This window comes from Dermacentor variabilis, chromosome 2 (genome assembly GCF_050947875.1).
Source record: "Dermacentor variabilis isolate Ectoservices chromosome 2, ASM5094787v1, whole genome shotgun sequence".
Classification (NCBI taxonomy): Eukaryota; Metazoa; Arthropoda; class Arachnida; order Ixodida; family Ixodidae; genus Dermacentor; species Dermacentor variabilis.
Genome location: NC_134569.1, coordinates 1318553 through 1340420, shown reverse-complemented (window position 1 = coordinate 1340420; position 21868 = coordinate 1318553). Strand labels below are relative to the sequence as shown.

At 46.2% G+C, this 21868-nt stretch overlaps 1 protein-coding gene across 1 annotated transcript in view; it reads right to left on the bottom strand.

The window, feature by feature from the left end:
- LOC142570245 (putative transporter YutK) overlaps positions 1 to 21868 on the bottom strand; it is a 518716-nt gene that overhangs the window by 315500 nt on the left and 181348 nt on the right. Inside the window, exon 5 of the mRNA XM_075678647.1 lies at positions 10165 to 10326. Coding sequence (XP_075534762.1) covers positions 10165 to 10326 — 162 coding nt within the window. The remainder of the gene's footprint in view (positions 1 to 10164; positions 10327 to 21868) is intronic.

Sequence of the window (21868 nt, the reverse complement as noted above, 5' to 3'; positions counted from 1 at the left end):
TCCTAGCAGAGCACTGATGCATTACATTCGTACTAAAATAAAAGCAGACAGTAAACGAAGATTATTAGAAGCTACACCAGTACATTTGTTTGACGACAAGGGCGGGCTTACCCGCACGGAAGAGGTTTTCTTGAATAAGGTTATGGCCAACGCTGCATACACACCACACATACTTGAGAAATGGCACCAACCCAGACAAGCTACGATTGCGAAGACTTACACCCGATGTACACACTGCCAGGAGTCATGCAGAGCAGACTTGCAACACCTTATTTGGAGCTGTGCAGCTTTTTCACAAGGGAGATCCAGCATTCAGCATCTACTACACGGAGACATTAGAACACTAGGAATTACAATGCAAACTAACCCTGAAGCACAGAAAGCCATTGCGACATATGGCAGACAAAGTGGCCTGTTTCGAGCAGTGTAGAGGGGGTCGATCAGGCCATGTGAGAGCGGCGGAACTGAACATGCACCTGAGCCTGCATAAAGCGGAAGATCCCAGACTGAGATGAAGTGTTTCAGCCAACAGTCTGGGTACCCACATTCCCTTCCCTCCTAATCCCCATCAGCGGCCTAGAGCCGTCCCCTTCCTTAAAATAAAGGCTTTATTCATTCATTCATTCGACCACCCATACTACTGAACGGTAACGTCCAAATGTTATTTTTTCTTAGAATCGAACAGAAGTAGACAAGTAGCATTTTCTGCAGTCTTATAACCTAACACGGAGGAAGGAAACTGAGGAGAGGCCCTACCCCCTCCGCGCGCTCGGAGAAAAGTGTGGAGGAAATGACGTAGTAGGTTCTCCTTTGTTTTGCTGTTTTTGTTTATTTCTTTGCTGTAGTGGCCCCGCCTTTCGGCCCACAATGTCGGCTTTGTTATTGTTCTGTGCGCTCACACATGTTGCTCCGTAGGTTTCGTACCGTGGCAAAGGCGCCGTGCGGGCAGGTTTGCGTTGGTCTCCCGTGTTTTGTTGCGCTGCGTTATCTGGAACGTGCTCTACCGGATGTTGCTGTGGCCAAGTGGGACAGGAGGAGCTAAAGTTCGTGAAATCAACGCGCATGCAACGCTGTACGCAATGTACCGCGCCACGGAAATGGCAACGGACGAAGGAATATCCGCGGGAAATTTTGTCCTCTTTGGCGGAATCATGCTAACGTGCTGGCGATTGTTCAGTATTGCTGCGGAGCGCGCGAGTCCGAGCAGCACGGTTCCGCGCAGCGCGGCGTGGTTTCGCGAGAAATGTAAACAAGAGAGGAGAGCTGGCCTGATAGGCGGAGCAACGCCATGAGCAACGCCAACTTCCGGCTTCACTTTCGCTTCGCAAAGAGTGACGTCAGGGCCTCTCCTGAGTTTCCTTCCTCCGTGTAACCTAATGAAACGATCTATTTGATTCGACTATATGAGTACTAGCGACATATATTATGATGAGCAGTGCCTTCGTCATCGGGCTAGTACCCGAATGTCGCTGGGGGGTCTCAAATCGTGCCATGTATTTACATCAATTTCTCGGTTACTAAAGCTCTGTTCGCCATTATATTGACGCCTTAGACATTCTAGAGCTTTGCTCTATCACTTTAACTTGACTTCATAGTAACCTTTAGTGTCCCTTTAATAAGAGGAATACATCCACTTAGGACAGGTAGTGACTGCTGATCCGGATCAAGAGAACAAAATAATCAGAAGAATAAGAATGGGCTGGGGTCCGTTTGGCAGGCATTCTCAGATCATGAACAGCAGGTTGCCATTATCCCTCAAGAGAAAAGTGTATAACAGCTGTGTCTTACCAGTACTCACGTACGGGGCAGAAACCTGGAGGCTTACGAAAAGGGTTCTACTTAAATTGAGGACGACGCAACGAGCTATGGAAAGAAGAATGATAGGTGTAACGTTAAGGGATAAGAAAAGGGCAGATTGGGTGAGGGAGAAAACGCGAGTTAATGATATCTTAGTTGAAATCAAGAAAAAGAAATGGGGGCGTGGGCAGGACACGTAATGAGGAGGGAAGATAACCGATGGTCACTAAGGGTTACGGACTGGATTCCAAGGGAAGGGAAGCGTAGCAGGGCGCGACAGAAAGTTAGGTGGGCAGATGAGATTAGGAAGTTTGGCGGGACAACATGGCCACAATTAGTACATAACCGGGGTAGTTGGAGAAGTATGGGAGAGGCCTTTGCCCTGCAGTGGGCGTAACCAGGCTGATGATGATGATGATGAATAGAGAGGTTTAGCGTGTCGGGTATTTGGGCAAACGCAGGCGGAGCCTAGTGCGGAGCCGTAAACGGGAGCGGCCTGCATGGTGCAGCCACCTGGTGGTTCAAAGTTGAAACGGAAAGACAGCTAATATTGCTGTAACCAAGTCTATTCGACATTGCTGCGGGTGTAAATTTTTGGCAACAACACGATTACGCCAGTGCCAGTACCGCCAGCGTATATATATATATGAACGACATCTGTCGACACTTGGGGAAACATTTATAAGATTATCTACCCGCTAGCTACTCGTAAGTTCTCGTACACCGCGAGAGTCACGTGGACTGAAATGGACGTAGCCATCTGCGCATGCGCAGTACCGTCGCCCCTAGTTCTTGCGTACGCAATCCGCTTGCGTCCCCTAAACTAAAACTCTATAGTATGTTCCATGTTTTGGCCGTACCCAGGGTGCCGTTGAGTGATTCGCAGAATCTGGCCCAATTGGTGGAGGCTAGTTGATTTATGTATTCTTCTGCACGCTGAGTAGTATGTTTAATTTTTGCCCTGACTTTGTTGTTACACTTCTGCCTTTTTCACGTCTTTGTAAGGCTTCTCCTTGCTTCCCGGAGAAGTAATAGGTGGGAGTCGACCTCAGGGGCCTGGCTTATTCTTGTTATTTCCTTTGTGTACCTTTCTTTCTGGCTTCGTATTTCGTCACACCATTCATTTATTTTGCTATGTCATTGGCGGTTAGATTTCTTTCCAATGATTTTCTGAACCTATGGCAGTCTGTTATTTTGGCTGCGCCAGTCTTTTTACGGATCTGGCTCATGTGTTTCGTGGTGCATATAATATAATCGTCACTGCCTAGATTTTCTAGGGTGTTCCACCACTCCACGCCTTGACAATTTTTGCACATGGTTAGGATTCGGACTTGTCTCATTGGATTCACTTTTGCCTATTCTTGTTGGGGTCGCTGGATCCGTTAGGAGTGTCATGCCTGTCATCTTTATTTGTTTTCAGCACATTGCGTGTCTTCTCTTAGTCCTCGTCCATCTCGCTGTACGTAGTTTTAATTATGAATAATCAACTAGCCCAAGCCTCCGCCCTTGTTAGATAATTATGTAAAATTGTACCATGTGTATTTATGTGTAATTATGTACCATGTGTAATTTTGTTGAAAAAGTCGGCAAATTCATCTCTTCTCGTCATCACTCCTATGTTGTTATTGCAATGAAGAAGAAGAGCACAAGAATAAGGCCAGCCAGATCGTCTGTTCCATGCCTTCAGTGCAACCAGTGGGCCAGCCGGATCGCCAGTGCTTAGCACGAGTGTGAGCCGTTTGGGCAACCAGCTGTTCCTGCTCTGCGTCACCTGCCTTCTCGGTTACGAACAGACGCTACCATCTGAACTGTTCCGTTCACCCCATTACAATTGGTGGAGGTGCGGGGTACTCAAGAACATCTACATCTCGGAACTCCGGTCTCGGACTCTGCCTCCCATCAAGCCTGACTCTCCCCAGCAGACGTCACCGCCACCCTCTATTGCCTGCCCTGACGCTGTCCCGCAACGTCATCCAGCGGTTTTCAGTAGTTCGTATGAACAGAATGTCAATGACTGGTTGTCTACCTACGAACGCGTGAGCTTGCACAATCGATGGGACGACACCGCCAAGTTAAATGCCGTCATCTTCTACCTTGCGGGAGTGGCTCACCTGTGGTTTAAAAATCACGAAGCCGACTTTCAGTCCTAGTCCGCGTTCAAGACCAGTTTCGCTGCAGTTTTCGGTCGCCCCGCCGTCCAGAAGTTGCGCGCCAAGCAGCGGTTACGAGAGCGAGCGCAACAACCCGGTGAAACAATCACCTGTTATATCGAAGGGGTTCTCGACCTACGCAAACGTGTGGGTGCTTCTATGCCCGAAAATTACAAACTGAAACACTTTTTGAAAGGCATCGCCGATGACATTTTCCAAATGTTGATCACCAAGAGTCCGCGCACCGTAGCAGAGGTCATAAACTTGTGCGAAAGCTACGACGAGTTGAGGAGGCAGCGCGAGTTGACCAGGCGCCCCTCAGACGCAGACGAGGCCCTCTCTACCATGACAGCCTTCTCTGATCGCTCCCCCTTGCTCCCACAAATCCAAGCTTTCGTGCGGGAAGAAGCTGCATGTCAGCTTTCTCTACTACCCTTCGCTGAGCTACCCCAACAGCAGCCGCTGCCGCAACAGCCTCCTACACAGCTCGCCCCTACGCTCCGGCGGGTTATTGAAGGCCAAGTTGCTGATGCGCTACTAATGCAGCATTAGCAGTACCCTGTCACCGCGCCACTTACTTACGTATCCGTCGCCACGCAGCCTCCTCGTCGACCCCTCGTTGCGCTACATCCTCGACCGCTACCACCCGTTCATCTTCCCGTTCATCGATCTGCCCCTGCCTCATCATCCCGTTCTTCGGCCCATATGTTATGACTGCGGTATTCCCGGCCATGTTGCACGACTCTGCCCCCGCCGCATGCTGCACTCTGATGGGTTTGTGCAGTCGCCTCCCTACGCCGACGTGCAACCTTTCCACGACACTTATTTTAGTCGGCAGTCTTCTCTTCGTTGGATTTACGCTCGGGCTACTGGCAGGTCCCGATGTCGGCAATTGATCGCCCTAAACCTACATTCATTACTCCAGATGGTTTATACGAATTAAGGTGATGCCATTTGTCCTATGCAATGCGCCTGCTACATTTGAACGAATGATGGACAATATCTTGCGCGGCCTAAAATCGAGCACGTGTTTGTGCTACCTCGACGACACCGTTGTGTTCGCCCCTGATTTCAGCACCCATCTTCTTCGCCTTAGAGAAGTGTTGACGTCCTTGACCAACGCAGGCCTGCACCTGAACCTGAAAAAGTGCCTGTTCGCCGCGCGCCAGCTCATGATTCTAGGTCACGTCGTATCACAAGGCGGCATTTGCCCCGCCCCATCAAAACTTCGCGCTGTGGCAGAGTTTCCGAAACCTAAGACACTCAAAGAACTCCGCGCCTTCATCGGCCTCTGTTCTTACTTCAGACGCTTTGTTCGCAATTTTGCCTCGATTATATCGCCTCTGACAAAACTCTTAAGTGGCGCCAACGACCTTTCCTCCTGGTCTCCTGCATGCGACACCGCGTTCGTGACCTTACGCCGTCTCCTGACGTCTCCGCTTATACTGCGACACTACGACCCCACCGCCACAACTGAAGTGCATACAGATTCCAGTGGTATTGGCCTTGGCGCTGTCCTTGTGAAGCGCAAGCCTGGCTACTCCGAGTAGGTCGTTGCTTACGCCAGTCGTGCGCTGACCAAAGCGGAACGCAATTACAGCGTCACAGAAAAAGAGTGCCTGGCCATCGTTTGGGCACTCGGGAAGTTTCGCCCTTATTTATACGGCAGGCCTTTCAATGTGATTACTGACCATCACGCCCTTTGTTGGTCATCTTCTTTAAAAGACCCGGCTGGACGCCTTTCCCGCTGGGCTCTGCGCATTCAAAAATACGACATACACGTCATATACCGCTCAGGTCGCAAGCACACTGACTCTGACGCTCTGTCCCGCTCTCCGCTGCCAGCCGACACAGCCTCCCTCTCCACCATTAAGGCGGTATCCTCGGTCGACATCGACACCTTCACATTAGAACAGCCCAATGATCCTTGGGGGGCCTCTCTTTTGGATCTCCTTTCTCGCTCACCTGCATCTCCCATCTCCCGCTCCCTGCGTCGCTAGGCTTTCCGTTTTGCTGTCCGGCATAACCTCTTGTATCGACGCAACTACCAGCCCGGTGGTCGCAAGTGGCTCCTGGTTATCCCTAGGACTTTGCGTTCCGACATGTGCGCGTCTTTCCATACTGACCCACAATGTGCATACGCCGGCGTTTTGAAGACGTATAAGGGCCTGTGGCAACGTCACTACTGGCGAGGAATGTTTACTTTTGTTCAAAAGTTTGTCCGCTCGTGTCCGCAATGCCAACGCCGCAAATCTCCGCATCATCTGGTCCATGATTTATTACAGCCGCTTCCGTGCCCTGCTCGTGCCTTCGACCGTATGGGAATTAACCTGTACGGACCGCTAGCGCAAACACCCGCTGGAAAAGGATGGATTATTGTCGCAGTTGATCACCTTACACGCTATGCTGAAACCGCTGCTCTACCTGCAGCGACAGCCAGTGACGTTGCATCATTTCTCCTACATCGTTTCATTCTTCGTCATGGACAACCTCGGGAGCTGCTGAGTGATAGATGATAGAGGCTGTGTGTTTCTGTCGCAGGTGGTTGAAGCTCTGCTTGCTCAATGCCGCATAGTTCATCGGACCACCACGGCGTACCATCCTCAAACTAATGGGCTTACGGAGCGTTTCAATCGCACCCTTGGTGATATGATCGCCATGTACGTTTCATCAGAGCATACAAACTGGGACATTATCCTCCCATTTGTCGCATACGTATATAATACGGCTACACTAAGTACTACAGGATTTTCTCCATACTTTCTTCTCTACGGTCGCGATCCTTCCCATACTATCCATACAGTTTTGCCTTGTACACCAGACACGTCAGAGTGTGCTCCCGTTTCAGCCGTCGCCCGATACGCCGAGGAATGCCGGCAATTAGCCCGAAAGTTCACCTCCGTCGACCAACAATGACAAAAAGCCAATCGTGATGGCGACGCTGCGAATCCGAACTTCGCTCCCGGCACACTTGTCTTGTTGTCCGTACCTTCTACCACGCCTGGACTTTCGACAAAACTTCTCTCGCAGTATGATGTACCATACCGCATCGTCGAACGCACCTCTCCGGTCAGCTATGTCATAGAGCCGCTTACACCGACATCCGACAAGCGCCACCGTGGACGGGATGATGTTCACGTTCGCCGCCTGAAACAATTCAATGACCCGCTCGTCTCCACGTCGTAAATCGCCAGGATGGCTCTGCTTTTGCACCAGGGGTAATTGTAATGAAGAAGAAGAGCACAAGAACAAGGCCAGCCAGATCGTCTGTTCCATGCCTGCAGTGCAACCAGTGGGCCAACCGGATCGCCAGTGCTTAGTACGAGTGTGAGCTGCTCGGGAAACCAGCTGTTCCTGCACTGCGTCACCGGCCTACTCGGTTATACGAAAAGACCCTACGATCTGAACTGTTCAGTCCACCCCATTACATTGTAAACAACGTAAATATATAAACGTACGTTTTTAACACGTCCCGGATGTCAGGCCAAGGCCTACGATCTTTATTCCACTAAAGTGCATGGTGGTCTACGGATCCTCGATCACAACATCGCGGAGCTGTGGCACGACGAAATTTGGCTAACGTTAGCCAAGCTGTTAGAAAAAACCTACAATATACGATTACGAAGCCTACGATGCTTGGTCGTCAGTCCACTACGGCTACCAGGATAATTTTTTTCTACTAACTACCCGGCAAATTAATATATCGATTAAATAACTACCTTTATTTCTTATTTATGGCGTGTCCTTCGATCGGAAAGCTGTTATTGCTTCCCCTTCAGTCGTTTTCAGCGTATTATTTCGAGCATAATTATTTTCTGCGTGCTTCAATTGTAGCGCATGAAAAGCGAAAAGCGTCGACACACTAGTAGTGACAGATGTGACTTGAAGGAACCAATCACGGTCATTGCCTGAATTGCGTAGTCTGCGACCGTGACGCCGAACACGCAGCCCTTGTAGTAGTGACGATGTAGCGCCACCGAGGCTGCACGGGCCCGAAAAGGGTCTATGCGAAGGAATTTGACCCGATATCTAGCACGAAGCTAATTCTGAAACATACTGTATAATATATACATCGGGTGTTCCCTACGAAGACCTTTAGTAAAATTTAAATATAGTAGTTGTGAAATAAATGGACGGTTATTTCTGAGACAGGCCATGAGCGGCGGCGACCACGGGGCGATGGGTGATAGGAGCTAGTTAGTCTCTAAATAGGAAAAATCCAATGAATAACTTGTAAACTTAATTTTATCGGACTTATCGTCATCGGCAAATTGAAGCGAGCTCTCTGTACAAGCCCCATCAACCTTTGAATCTAGATTAATTCGCTTATCCGAGAAACTGTGGCACCACGAAGTTTGGCTTTCAGAGCGCGCGAAACCAAAAGTGGGAGGCCAGCGTGCGTGTAGCCGCGCCCCTCGAGGCGGCACTCTGCTTACGTCACCCACTGGCGGGCAGCCATCGTGCTACGGCTTCTAAGTTGTCGTTAGCGCACTCGGCTGCTCGCCGCTACTTCGCAGCGGCGGCTTTCCCTCGGTTTAATTTTTTCAGTGGCACTCAAGCTGATGATATATGTGCAATTCATAATCTACACTCTTAAACAAAAGTACACACTTTGGGTCGTATCTTAACGCGTAACAATAAGCGTCATCTGTCTTGTCCGCATTTGCTTTCTTTAAAGAGAAGCTGAAGAGTCTGTCGAATTCAATAAGACGCTCATATACGGATGCGGGAACCTTATAAACAATGTAGCTAAAATTTTGGGTTTTTTTTTTTCAATTATGAGCGACGTAATCGTCGGTCAAAATTGCGCTGTAGCTCCGCCCCCCGTCGAATGCCGCGCGCTGATGCTGACGCTGACGATGCGACTGGAGACCGGAAACCGCGGTGTTGTGACGTCAACTCTTGTGTTTTGTTCCTTCGCAGCCTGCGCGACCGTGCCTGACCGTGCTTGTTTCTGCGCGCGTGCGATCGTAATCTGCTTCGATCGACCCTGCATTCCTTTGTTGGTGCGTCTGCGTGTATGTAGAGTGGTAGTCAACGCGCGTTTGCATGTGCTGGAAAGCCAGCGCACGCCAGGACGCTACGCTCCCCCCTTCTCTCGCGCACAGTGAGAAACCGACCGTCTCACGTAGCCGACGGAATTCGCCGCCTTTACGACTTCGGTTACGAGTAGTGTGCGGATGGCGCACAGATGAAGGTCACTACACGTACTGCATGAACCGGGAAGCTTTTCACGCGTTTAAACCGTCTTTGTAGATTGCCGACAGCTTTGGACAGCGCACAAATGCCGACGATCGCATCCCGCTTACATACCACGAGGAGGCATGCAGGAACACAACACTACAGTTGTTGGACCGGAAACGAGCTCACTAGATCGGCGAAAGATCGGCGAGATCACTAGATCGCTTTGCAAAAAACATACTCACCAAAGAGCATTTCCAACACAAGGAGATCCCAAGACTTCGCTTTCGTTCGTGTCGAAAGCACTGCTCGCACCAGCATCGTTTGCTTCTTCGAGAGGCCGGCTCTTCGCAATCGGCTCGTACATGTAGGGAGTAACGTCGAACTCCTCAGAAAAACGCAGTCCCTCTAAATTTTCCATTACCGTCTCAGAAAAACAGCACCAAACTACCTGGCACCGCGCTTCATGTGTAGCGGCAGCGGTCGGTCACTAGAGTTGACGTCACGAGGCGCCCGATCAATCACAGGCGGAAACAAGACGCGCGAGCTGGACGTGTCCGCTGCTGCACTTTTCGTCGAAATAAAATATATTTGCGCTTTCTTTCTCTCAATTTCGATACGATATTCGAATTCGGAGGGTTGAAAACCATTATGTACACATGTTCACTCATTTTTTCTGGAAAACCTTTCAGCTTCCCTTTAACGCCGAGTCACGAACGGCATGCGCGTTATCAGCACGACAGAGCGTTCTAGAAAAGGAAAGTAGCCAGCGCAGTGTTCTCAAGGAAGGAAACGCAAACACGACAGATGACAATTATCGTTGTGTGGCAAGGTACAACCCAAACGGTGTACATTTATTTATGAGTGTAGGCATTGTAGCCTGAGCCAGCGGTGCTCAGGACCATGGCGCAGGTTTTGCAGCTGCCGTTATACCATGGTAGCGTTGAGAAGGCACTAGTAGACACGCCCATTTCTCGGCGCCATCGTGACATACACGTCCATGGGCACCATATCGATCCACTGTGTATATAGTTACCATTCCGAGGAAAATGTTGGCAGCTGCTGACATTGACTCGCAGACTGTTGTGCCGATCGTGAGCTGCAAGAACTTGCCGATCACCAACACCAGCCTTTGCATGATTCCGTAGAAATAGAGAATGTTCACGAAGAAGCTCAAGAAAAATATCACCGGCAGTGCCTGTGAGTCGAACAAAGAGAGGATATGAAGAAAAAATGTTAAAAAAGTTGCAGTTCCTCACGAAAGCCAAAGCATCAATTGTGAAAGCAAATTAGTAGACAGCTGTAAGAAGGACGGATAGTAGTTTTATTAGCCGTATAAACGTGGAAACATCGGCTTGCTAACTGAATTAACAAGCGTCATGTCAGCGCGCACAATCAAACATGAACACATCACACTCGATGAGTGCGGACACTCGCTGTCAAAGCTCTGGCGTGTGCAAGCGTGGCAACATAAACCTTCTTGCTAACGCTTCAGCGCAAACCGAGCGCGCAAAACACAGCACACGCAAAGCTACGAGCGGTCGGCCCACCCAGACTGTGCCCCCAAAGCAGATCACTGTCAAGATAAGGCCCTCGCGATCGCGCGCCGCGTGAAGGCTGTTTCGCATGCTGCGACTGGAGCGACAAAGTCGGTGCAGTCGCACGCGTCGCAGTGCGATATTTAGAGGGCCCATTTCACATGATTGCGATTTCATCAATGCGAGTGGTGCCACGCCCAGGGTTGCTTACTGCCAGGTTTCATGACACACGCTGCATAATTCTTTTAATGTAATGAATAAAACGACTGCACCATAATACTGTTGGCTTTTCGTTATTAGGAGCAAACACTATGTGCGTTTTGTTATTTAAAGACGTGTTGAAGTTAGGATTTGTTTTAGAGTGCGCAACGGCGGTTTTTGAAGTTCAGTGCGATGAGACACGGCGCATGTAAACAGCGGTTCACAGCTGGTTCTTCAACACTGTGTTTTGTCTCATCTGCCTTCTATGATCGTTTCGCTCAACCTGCGCTACAACAATCTACACGATGACCTATCATCAAGTTCATATAGCCACCCTCACCACACGTGCACTATTTAAAATTAGGCTGCCACGAATTCATCCTGTCACCCGAACGAGATCCTCGCGCAACCCGCGCTCGGCGTCAACTTCTCGAGAAATGATGTGCGTATATTGCTCGTGATTGTGAATATGTGGTGCCTGCTCCTAGCCATATTCTTGCACCAAACGCAACAACAAGCACCAGCCCGAAGGCCCGTGTCCGCCCCTAAACGATGCCGCAACTGATCCGTGTGATTACTGAACTTTGAATGGAAATTGTCTTGCGAAATTCAACCTTGGCGCTAGCCTGGTTCGTCCATTGCGGCGCGTGTACTGTGAATATATATATGGGAGTCCGCTCTGAATATTCCTGAGGGCGCGAAAGCCGACGCCTCAAATTTTTTAAGCAGTTATCGTCACTTCTGTAAAAACCTGTACGTTGTACCACAGCATTCGACAAGGCACGCTTCTCGTACACTTTGTTGTCCTGTGCCTCGCGCTGGCAGTGTACTCTGAACTTTTAAAAAGAAGACCATTTCAATACGCGCTATCCATAATGCAGAAACGTGGGCCCACGGCAGGCGCACGTGCCGTAGGGTTTTCCATCTTTCTGCTCAGCCTAGCACACCGCTCACGGTTAGCCTGTTCCATGGAAATATATATTATTATTAAAGTTATTAGATATTATAGTTCCTTCACTGTAATTTATAGTAATCATGCAGATTTCATAAGTTAGTCATGCATTTAACCTGTATTAGATCAACATTGTTACGACATGCTTATGGGAGTCATTTCAAACTAGATTGCTCAGCCAGTAAAAAGTACGAATGAGAGCCTCAACGTTTATTCCTGTCTGGTATTCCTAAGCAGATTATATTTGTAGAATTTTATGCCTGCTTGCATTTCCTGCAATTCAGGGCACAAAGCTCGAAAAACTGACTCCTTTTCTTGCTGTCGAAAGGCTGCTTCAATGTCGATAGCAAGCTACAATTATTCAGTTCGAAAGTGTTAAGCCATTACTATATCTCTAAGCCTGTCAATGAGATTTTATTCGGCGACCACAATTAAGTTTCATTTCTCCGGCTCATTAATAGCCATGGAATGAAACTGTTCACTTTCAAAAGTATCAGGATGTAAACACTCTGGAGTTTCTCCTGAGTATGTGTCCGCATCCTATAGTGTGCGTGTTTGTATCAAGTTCTGGTATTGCAATCGCAGTGATGTATGCATTTTTTAAAATATGTTTCTGTCCGGTTTTCACATCAGAAGAACCAGTGCCACCAGTTCTGAACTTTTCCAGCCTAAATACTTCAGTGAATGACCTCATAGTCACTCGCGTAGGTGTAGAAGCCGCTATAGATCGTCTACCAGTTAAATCGACACACGGACCAGGTGAAATCCGCGGAAAATTGCTAAAGCTTACAAGACCAGCTATATCACGTATCTTGGTTGCTATTTTTCAACAGTCAGTTGCTACAAGATGCGTGCTGGAGGTGTGCACGCATGATTCCCATATTTAAATCTGGTGATCCCTCCTTAGTGTCAAACTACAGGCCCATTTCATTAACAAGCATGTGTTGTAAATTACTAGCACACATCATATCAACCACAATCATGAAATTTCTAACAGATCACAATTTCTTCTCTAGCAATCAGCATGGTTTCCTTCGTGGTCGTTTCTGTGAATCTCAACTATTCGAATTGGTAACTGACCTCCACAAAGCCGTTCATGCTGGACTAAATATAGAAGCTATATTTATTCATTTTGCCAAAGCATTTGACAATGTTCCGCACATCCGCTTATTAATGAAGTTAACGAATCTTAACATAAACAGTAAGATTACAAATTGGATAGCTAGTTTTTTAACCAACCGAAGTCAATCAGTCTACGTGAACGGGTACTCATTTTCACTTTCCCATGTAAAATTCGGTGTACCACAGGGTTTGTTCCTGGGTACAATATTATTCTTGATCTATATTAATGACATAGGAAACACTTTATCATCTACTATCAGGTTATTGGAAGACGACTGTATCATCTACAAACAAATTAGTAACGCCGAAGAGGAGAACTCATTACAGGTAGACGTCGACAAACTCGCATTTTGGTGTTGCCAGCGGTAGATGGAAATTAACATTTCGAAAACTAAGGCCATGACGTTCACGAGAACACATAATCCGGAGTTGAGCTACTACATGAGCCAGAGAATCCCTGCTGAGAAAGTAATCAGCATCATCATCTGCCTGGTTACGCCCACTGCAGGGAAAAGGCCTCTCCCATACTTCCCCAACTACCCCGGTCATGTACTAATTGTGGCCATGTTGTCCCTGCAAACTTCTTAATCTCATCCGCCCACCTAACTTTCTGCCGCCCCCTGCTACGCTTCCCTTCCCTTGGAATCCATTCGGTAACTCTTAATGACCATCGGTTATCTTCCCTACTCATTACGCGTCCTGCCCATGCCCACCCTCCCATTTCTTTTTCTTGATTTCAACTAAAATGTCATTAAATCGTGTTTGTTCCCTCACCCAATCTGCCCTTTTCTTATCCCTTAACGTTTCACCTATCATTCTTCTTTCCATAGCTCATTGCGTCGTCCTCAATTTAAGTAGAACCCTTTTCGTAAGCCTCCAGGTTTCTGCCCCGTACGTGAGTACTGGTAAGACACAGCTGTTATAAACCTGCCTCGCGTGCAAGAGGTCCGTGGTTCGAATCCCGGTGCCGCGCAATTTTCCAGCGGATTAAAAAAAGATCCGCGTGTTGATAAAATTGCATAAACAGGCGTGGAGTGGGGCCTGATCCCGGTGACCTGAACCGGTAACGCGCTCCCTCACCAGAGCAGGATTGGCCACCCTGGTGCAGTACTTGGCCACAACCTCGCTGAGAAAGTATCCGCATTTAAATATGTCGGAGTTCATTTACCGTCTGATTTATCTTCGAACGAGCACAATACCATGACCAGTAAGGCATCCAAAACACTCGGATTCATTAAACGTATCTTATACTTGGCGAACTCTGCTACTAAGTTATTAGCATGCACTACGCTTGTTCGTTCAAAGGTAGAGTACGCATGCATTATTCGGATTTCGCATCAAACCTGTCTGATCGATCAACTCGAAGCAATACAAAATAAAGCAGCAATGTATATCACAAAGAAATGGTCGCGAAACTACAGTGTTACGGGTATCAAGGAATCACTTTCATTGCCCCCTCTTCAAAATCACATTTTCACGCGCTTTATTATAGTAGATCCCCGTTCCGCGAATCTTATATGAATGCCGCTCATGGTATTTTTCAGCGTTTTGATCACCCATTTAAAGTGCAACCCTTTTTTGTTCGCACTAATCTGTACCGTCATTCACCAATACTTTTGGCAATATATAATTGGAATAAACTACCTATGGACATTATATCAGCCCTTAATCATGATGTTTTTTTAACAAGTTGAAGATTTTCCTAAATGTGTGATTATTTCTGTGTTGAGTGCTTATTTGCGTATGTTATTCTTTCTGTATATAATTATGTCACTGTATCTTACCAATGTTCTTTTTACACGTTTATAATTACAACTGGCTCCCCCACCCTATGTAATGCTCGAATGGGCATTTTGGGTATAGGAATGCTATGAATATGAATGCGATTGAATGCTGGCTGACGCGCAATAAATCGAAGTTCCGCAAGAAGGAGACGCAAGAACAGCTGTGTGCCCATACAGATCCCAACAGGAAACGCATTCATCTCTGAAAGTGTAACACAGGTCATGCTGACACGAGATTTTCCCAGTGTCCTTGCATGTTCAGCTTATATAATTTCTCTGGGCAGCCGATCTCCACAGAATGCTGGCTTCTTCCTCTACAATGCAATCTCGACATCTGAGCATGCATTGTAGAGGAAGAAGCTAGCACTGTGCAGATCTACGGCCTAGAGAAATTATGGAAGCTGTAGATCTAAAAACACTGGCAGAATCTTGTCAGTATGGCCTCCGTTAGAAATAGATGCATTTCCTGTCAGGAAGCACACATTAATTTTTGCTTCTCCTTTTTTGTGTGTGTTCGGCTTATTGTTTGTCAGCCAGTATTTACTCGGTGTGTACATTAAACTTTCGGTTGTTAGATCATCTCGGTTTTCATGTTTGTCCTATGTGTTCTCTGATGCCGTTTGCAGCCAGGCAATTCTTTATTTTTTTAGATTGCAACAAGTCACTTTAATTGCCCTTATGATACTTCTGTGTACCTTATATAACTTTTTAGTTTTGCAATGTTGTAAGAGCGTACGGTGTGAAGCTGTAAGAACACGGTACACTAACTTCTTTTTCAACGGCTTATTGTGAAAATGCAGTGACTTATAAAGGCTACCAGGAACTAGCACAGCAAGAAAGCATGATAAAAAGGTGTTTGATGAAACCAAACATAAACAAAAACAGGACAGAGAGAAAATATAAATAAACATACAAGTCGAGGAAAAAAACGTGATCACCAAGTGCGCATGCGGCTACTTTCTAAGAAACTCGTTTTTTTTTTTCAAGTGGCATGAAACTGGAAGTGTGTGCATGCATAAGCAAGCTGCCAGTCTGTCTATTGGATTAAGAACAGTGCTTCTTGAAAGATCCTGGCATGCGTGATTTGCGATTGTAGTTACTTTTTCCTGCACCTGAAATTTTTCTGTATTTTCTTTCTGTACCGTTTCTATTTATGTTTGGTTAAATCAAGCACCAATTTTTATCTAGCCTTCAAAGCTTCTTTTTTTTTCTTGTAAACTGTATAAATCGCCACATTTTTACACGGAACCTTAGTGGGAAGTTAGCCCTGATCCGTCTCCAGCGTCATCCTGATAATCCTGCTTGTGTGTGTGTGTGTTTGTTTGCTTGTTTGTTAGTTAGTTAGTAAGTTTGTTTGTTTGTTTGTTTGTGTGCGTGCACGCGTAGATTTGTATGTGAAATCGTGGCCTTGGGCGTGCGTATCGTTTTTCGCCTGTGCAGCCTCATGAATTCATTAACTACAGTGCAACGGTAATAATAATATTTGGGGTTTTACGTGCCAAAACCACTTTCTGATTATGAGGCACGCCGTAGTGGAGGACTCCGGAAATTTTGACCACCTGGGGTTCTTTAACGTGCACCTAAATCTAAGCACACGGGTGTTTTCGCATTTCGCCCCCATCGAACTGCGGCCGCCGTGGCCGGGATTCGATCCCGCGACCTCGTGCTCAGCAGCCCAACACCATAGCCACTGAGCAACCACGGCGGGTGAGTGCAATGGTAATAGAACGGACAAGAACGAAGTGAACACACAGAGCGCTTCGATCTTGTCCGTTGTATATCTGTTCCGCATTAGTTAATAATGAATACACAATAACTCGTCCAGTTTTCTGTTCTTATGTCGGGATCATAAGCCAGCTTGTGTACTGGAATATCTGCATCGCTGTGTATCCGGTAATTTATTTTTTGGCCATTGCCTGTAATGTCGCCTGTCAATCTTCTGATTTTCCTGACAATCTTGTGTGATTTGCAGGCCCAGTCAGTTTCTGGTGAATCCATGTAGGTGTAAAGGGTATTCTAGTCGGCAAATTTGCACTGCAAGTGCTGATTTGATTGCTATCAGTTCAGCTTTTCTAGGTGTAGGATGACCTCGAATGGTACTCACTTCTATGGGGTTAAATTTTATGCAATGTCGTACTAATGTTGCACTCTTATTGCCACATCAGTGTACTATGTGTGCCTGATGTTTGCGGGCATCTTCATGATTAGCAACCTCCTCTGTGTGTTTGGCAGTCACATATAGTCTCCAGGCCTAATTGTTTACCCCCTTATTGCACGGTATGGGCCTGTTGTGTTTCAAATTCAGGGAGGGGTAGTCATATTTGCATCTCATATGCTAGCTGTCATAGTATCGTGTGAGCGGGTTCTGAGCTCTTGAGGCAAAGAATTTGGCTGCAACTCTACTCTTCCTAGGTGCTTGTTTGTTTGCTCTTTCTCATAGAGGTCTTCAAGCATGGTAAAGTTCGAAAGACCTGTTGTTACCCGATGCCTGTATTCAATGAGTAGTCTTTTTGTGCGCTGCTGGTAATTCATACCGTACAATACCTTTGACACAAGCACAGCATCTGCGATTTTCCGTAGTATCCGCTCATCCACACTCCATGATTTCGAGATTATTCTTTTCACCAGGTGAAGAATTTGCGTCTAGACATGGCATAATTGTTTCACCCACGTGTTGGCTCTGCCTTCATGGTATTTCACTAGCTTGGGATTTGTGGATGTTGACTTATTGATATATTTGTCCAGCTATGTGGACAACATTGTGCAATCTGGGGTAGTTCTTGACTGTAGTCTTTTTCCGACGTCGATGTAAGCTGACTTATGAGAAAGCGAGAGGCCAGACTGGCCAAGAATGTGTGCAGTGTTGTCGAGAGCTCGTTGCATCATTCTTGATTGAAGATGGCTCGCCCATAGACTGTGGTACACCATAGTCTGCAGTACTTGTACTATGCCTGTGTTGTTGGTGTGGCTGGGCCAAAAAACCTCCAACTCTCACCTGGAGTTTTCTGTTTTTCAGAAAGTTACTGTTTAAGTGCTCTACCAGAAATGTTTTTGCTGATCGTTCCTCTTAATAAAGTAGCATGAGGTACTGCTGTTAAAAGCCTCTTCACTCTCTTCATTCTTCCATAAGCGGTATTACACAATCCCCTGTAATAAAGTTTCTGCTGCTTATGGCCTACTCATATCGGCCAGAAGGGGCAACTCTTGAAAATGTTTTCTTTGTGCTGTGTGCATGGTGTAGTATGAGCATTCATGTTTTGACATTTACATATTTGTAGAACCAGCTTCCTGACAGAGTACTTGCTATGCCTGGTCATGCTTATTTGTGCAGTGCTGTTGACCATTACATATTGATGCAATTAATGTTTACACACTCGAAGTATCAGAAAAAATGCTTGTTTTACAATTGTGCCCTTTGCTTTCGATTGGTGTTAGATTTTGCATAAGCATACCCCCCTATGCAATAGTATTTGAAAGTTTAAGGGTTCAATAGTGATGAATTAAATCAATGATGAATTAAATATAAGTGCAAGATCTTTTTTTTTGCCTATGACTCCCATCGAAATGAGATTGCCATGGCAGGCAGTTCAGCTCCTCGCCTTGTGGTAGCAGCAGAATTCTATAGCCACAGTGGCAGGTGAATAAATTGAACAACAATTTTGTTGTGTAGAGATTTTATTTCTTGCCTGTTATGTAGATAAAGCTTAAAATAAGTTTGTCATTGCAAAAAAGCAGTTTGTGGTCTTTTGTTGAATAAACTACATATTGTGTATAGTTAAATGCACAACTTTCTCTTAAAATCCCAGGGTGATATGTTCTTGCAAGTAGCATGATATTTCATTATTTATAAAGGTAGTAATCATAGTGGATATGATTATATAGGTTTATGCACTAATATATGTGATCACAAACATATTAGAAACTGTTATTATAAACATGTAAGGCATGAATGTTTCTGCACACTTGATCAGCTGTGAATGTGCAAGAACCGTTTGTACTTAACAAATTCAAAGATTCACGGGAACGACGCAACTGGCTGACTTCAATTCACCGTTTTCATTTACTTTTCTTTAACGTGTCGTCTTCTACCGTTTCATATGCACAAGAGCAGGCTCTCTGCCTGCTTTTCGCATTGTTGCACGAGTTTTACATGATGCTGGAAGACGGTACGTTGTCACTGTGCCACTAGAGCAAGCGAATAAAGCAAGCGAATAAGAATTCACCCAATATTAATATTTCACCTAATTTACAAACTGTAAGTTAATCACCGCTCAAAGCAAATCTCAATACAGGTGCAGTAAAGATACAAAGCTCGCAACACATTCAATGCTTCTTGGTTTCTGTGCAAGGAAAAATATTCTCCACAGAAGAGATGTAACTTAACTTGCATGACATATTCAAAAACAAATTAACGACGCTGTTTATTCAAGCCACAGAATTAATGCTATTGTTAAAAATTCATTGCGATAGCTTACGCGTTTGCTCATTCAAATTTAATGAGTGAGGTAAGATAACCTTCCAAGATGCATCGGAAATTAACGCTTGAAAACCGACAAGAAACTGCAACTGAACGGTCTGCGTTCAGCACAACGTTGAAACTTCGCGTACTTTGCTCTCTTGTCATTTGCCTTTGCCAGGTTGAAATTATTTAAGCTGTTCTCTACAAGCGATTTTTGTATGCTATTCAACAAAAGAAAATTGTGAAGACCCCAAAAGTCCATGTCATCTCGTGGCAACTCGCAAAAGTGTACGATGCAAATGTGAAAATGCACTTAGTTTGCTGCGTAGCGTGCCAACGATCGCATAGAGATGGGATAATGGAATCTGCGGTACAAGTTTTCTATTCTCCCTTCACATACGTACTGAATTCGGCAAGTTGCATCTCCGCGCATTGCCCTTGTTGGGCGGGACGCCATTTTCCAAAACAAACTGGCAAAATAGCTCTCCGTGCAATTTTGACGGAAAATCGCAGCGAGCGCTGCGATGGTCCGACTGTGCGAGCAACCGGTTGGTCATAGCCGAAAACTGGAGGGTCGGCCCTGCGAGTGCGATTTTCGTCGCTAACGACGGTTCAGTTCCAGCGATCGCCAGTTCAGTTCGGTGTCAGTTCCAGCGATTGCCGCAGAAGGCGAAAAATCACAGTTTCTAAATAAACACCCTAGAGGGAAATGTGGCGCTAGTGTCTACTGGGGCTCTCATGAGCGTTGCCTCAACCTACATGGGAATGATGGGAAATACAGGCTTCGCATTGATTTCGATCTTTAGACTAGCGACGTTGCTTGCGGCGCAGCAAACGAAGCTATACTTAAATATTATCGCATAAAATCTAATTTTATTTTGCAATATCTTATATAATGTACTACACGTTACATAAACTTCGTACGACTTTCAGATTGTAGCACGGTTTACTACGGTTTATCAACAAGGCACGCCAGGGTATGCATTCTTGTGCGATTCTGTTCCCGATTTAACGACAGATAATTATTATTTATTCATTCTTACAACAGCATTACGAACCTTGCATGTACTTATATTAAAATACTCGTCAAGTATCTATGGAAATAAAAATGTTGTATTGTGAGAAAGTTTTGCGCCCTTGAGAGGAATGCTACGAGTGTCGTCTGCTACGACGCCTGCTCGCTGCAAACGCGAGGCTTTTCTCGCAAAGGACCGGCACTTGCAAACTCTCTCGCTCTTTCGAAAGGCTGCGTCAGCGGCCACGATTGCTGAACGAGTTCAAGTACATTTAAGCACATCTGCTGCAGTGCTAGCTAGGACGCTTGTGGCCTCCTACGAGTATGCTTCATCTTATTTTATGTTGACGGACCGCTTCCGAAGCTTTATGGCGTGGCTTTGCACTTACCCATTTTGCGACACTAGACTACAGACAGGAAGCAGCAACCTTCCATACCACAAGTAAGTTTGTGTTTTCAAAGTCTTAAAACGTGCACTTCAATGAGCACATAAATGAGCAATGCGGAATGAAGCCCTCAATAACATTTCATTGTCAAGCAACTAGTAGTACAGCTGTCCAGGCCTTGTATGAATAGTGCCTTCTTTTTCCTATTCTCAAGTTTCATAAAGCACGTAACGCTACAGCGCCAACATAACACACTTAACACACCCAGGTCCAAACGGTTAAAACATGTTCTTTCAACGTTTACGTTGCCGTCGCTTTCACGTCAGGGCTTTGACACCACACCGCGACACAAACATCGTCGCAGCCGCTGGTCCAATGCGCTATCGCCACTTAGAGCAACAGAACAAAGGCAGAGAGCTTTGCGTTGCACTGTCCCACTACATGGTTATAGCAATTGCGCTTGGAGCGAAACCAAAACTGCCAAAAAAATACTTGTAGGCTAGTTCGCCAGTCATCAGAATGCCGATCCGTAGCCTGTACTTCCCATCATTCCCATGATGTTTGGGCGATCGCAGCGCCAGATTTCCCTCTAGTTATACTAATATGAAACTCTATGCGAAAAATCAACCGTGGCGCGTTCCAGGATAAGCGCGTAAGTGAAGCTACTGTTATTTGGTCGCACACCTTAATTTGTATTTTTTCTGCTAGGGGCGCTCATCGCGACTAGACTAGAAAGTAGACGGTTGTTTTTAGTGGACTTTTGTTATTAAAGCGTGTTTTATTACTTGAACAAATGTTCTGAGACCTCACCGACATCCGATATGCAGCAGGCCACTGGTATCCATTGCAGTACGTGCCATTTATCGATTCAAATTGTGCGGAGGTAATGTTTGCGAACGTACCGCGGTAATTGTACGGTGGTAATATTTGAGCAGCATCACGCAGGTTAATTTTAATTAGATAACAATAATATCTCAGTCACTTTGTGTGTCCAACATTCGATATCCGCCACCAAGCGAACGTGTTTAATGACGGTGAATTTTATCAGCTACGGCGTTTCACTGCCATAACGGCTGCGTGCATGGCTTCCGTCGTTAGTCATCCGCTGTGTCTGGCCGCGTAATGACGTGTTGCTTTAAAAAAAATGTGCTAGCTAGCGTGAAAATTTCCCGCTGGACGAACCTTGCAGCCTCTGGGCGTGTGCACCGGTCAGTAACAAAGCACTGCTTCGCATTTTCAACTTAGGTTTTTTTTTTGCGTGCGAGGCGAATAAAACAGATTCT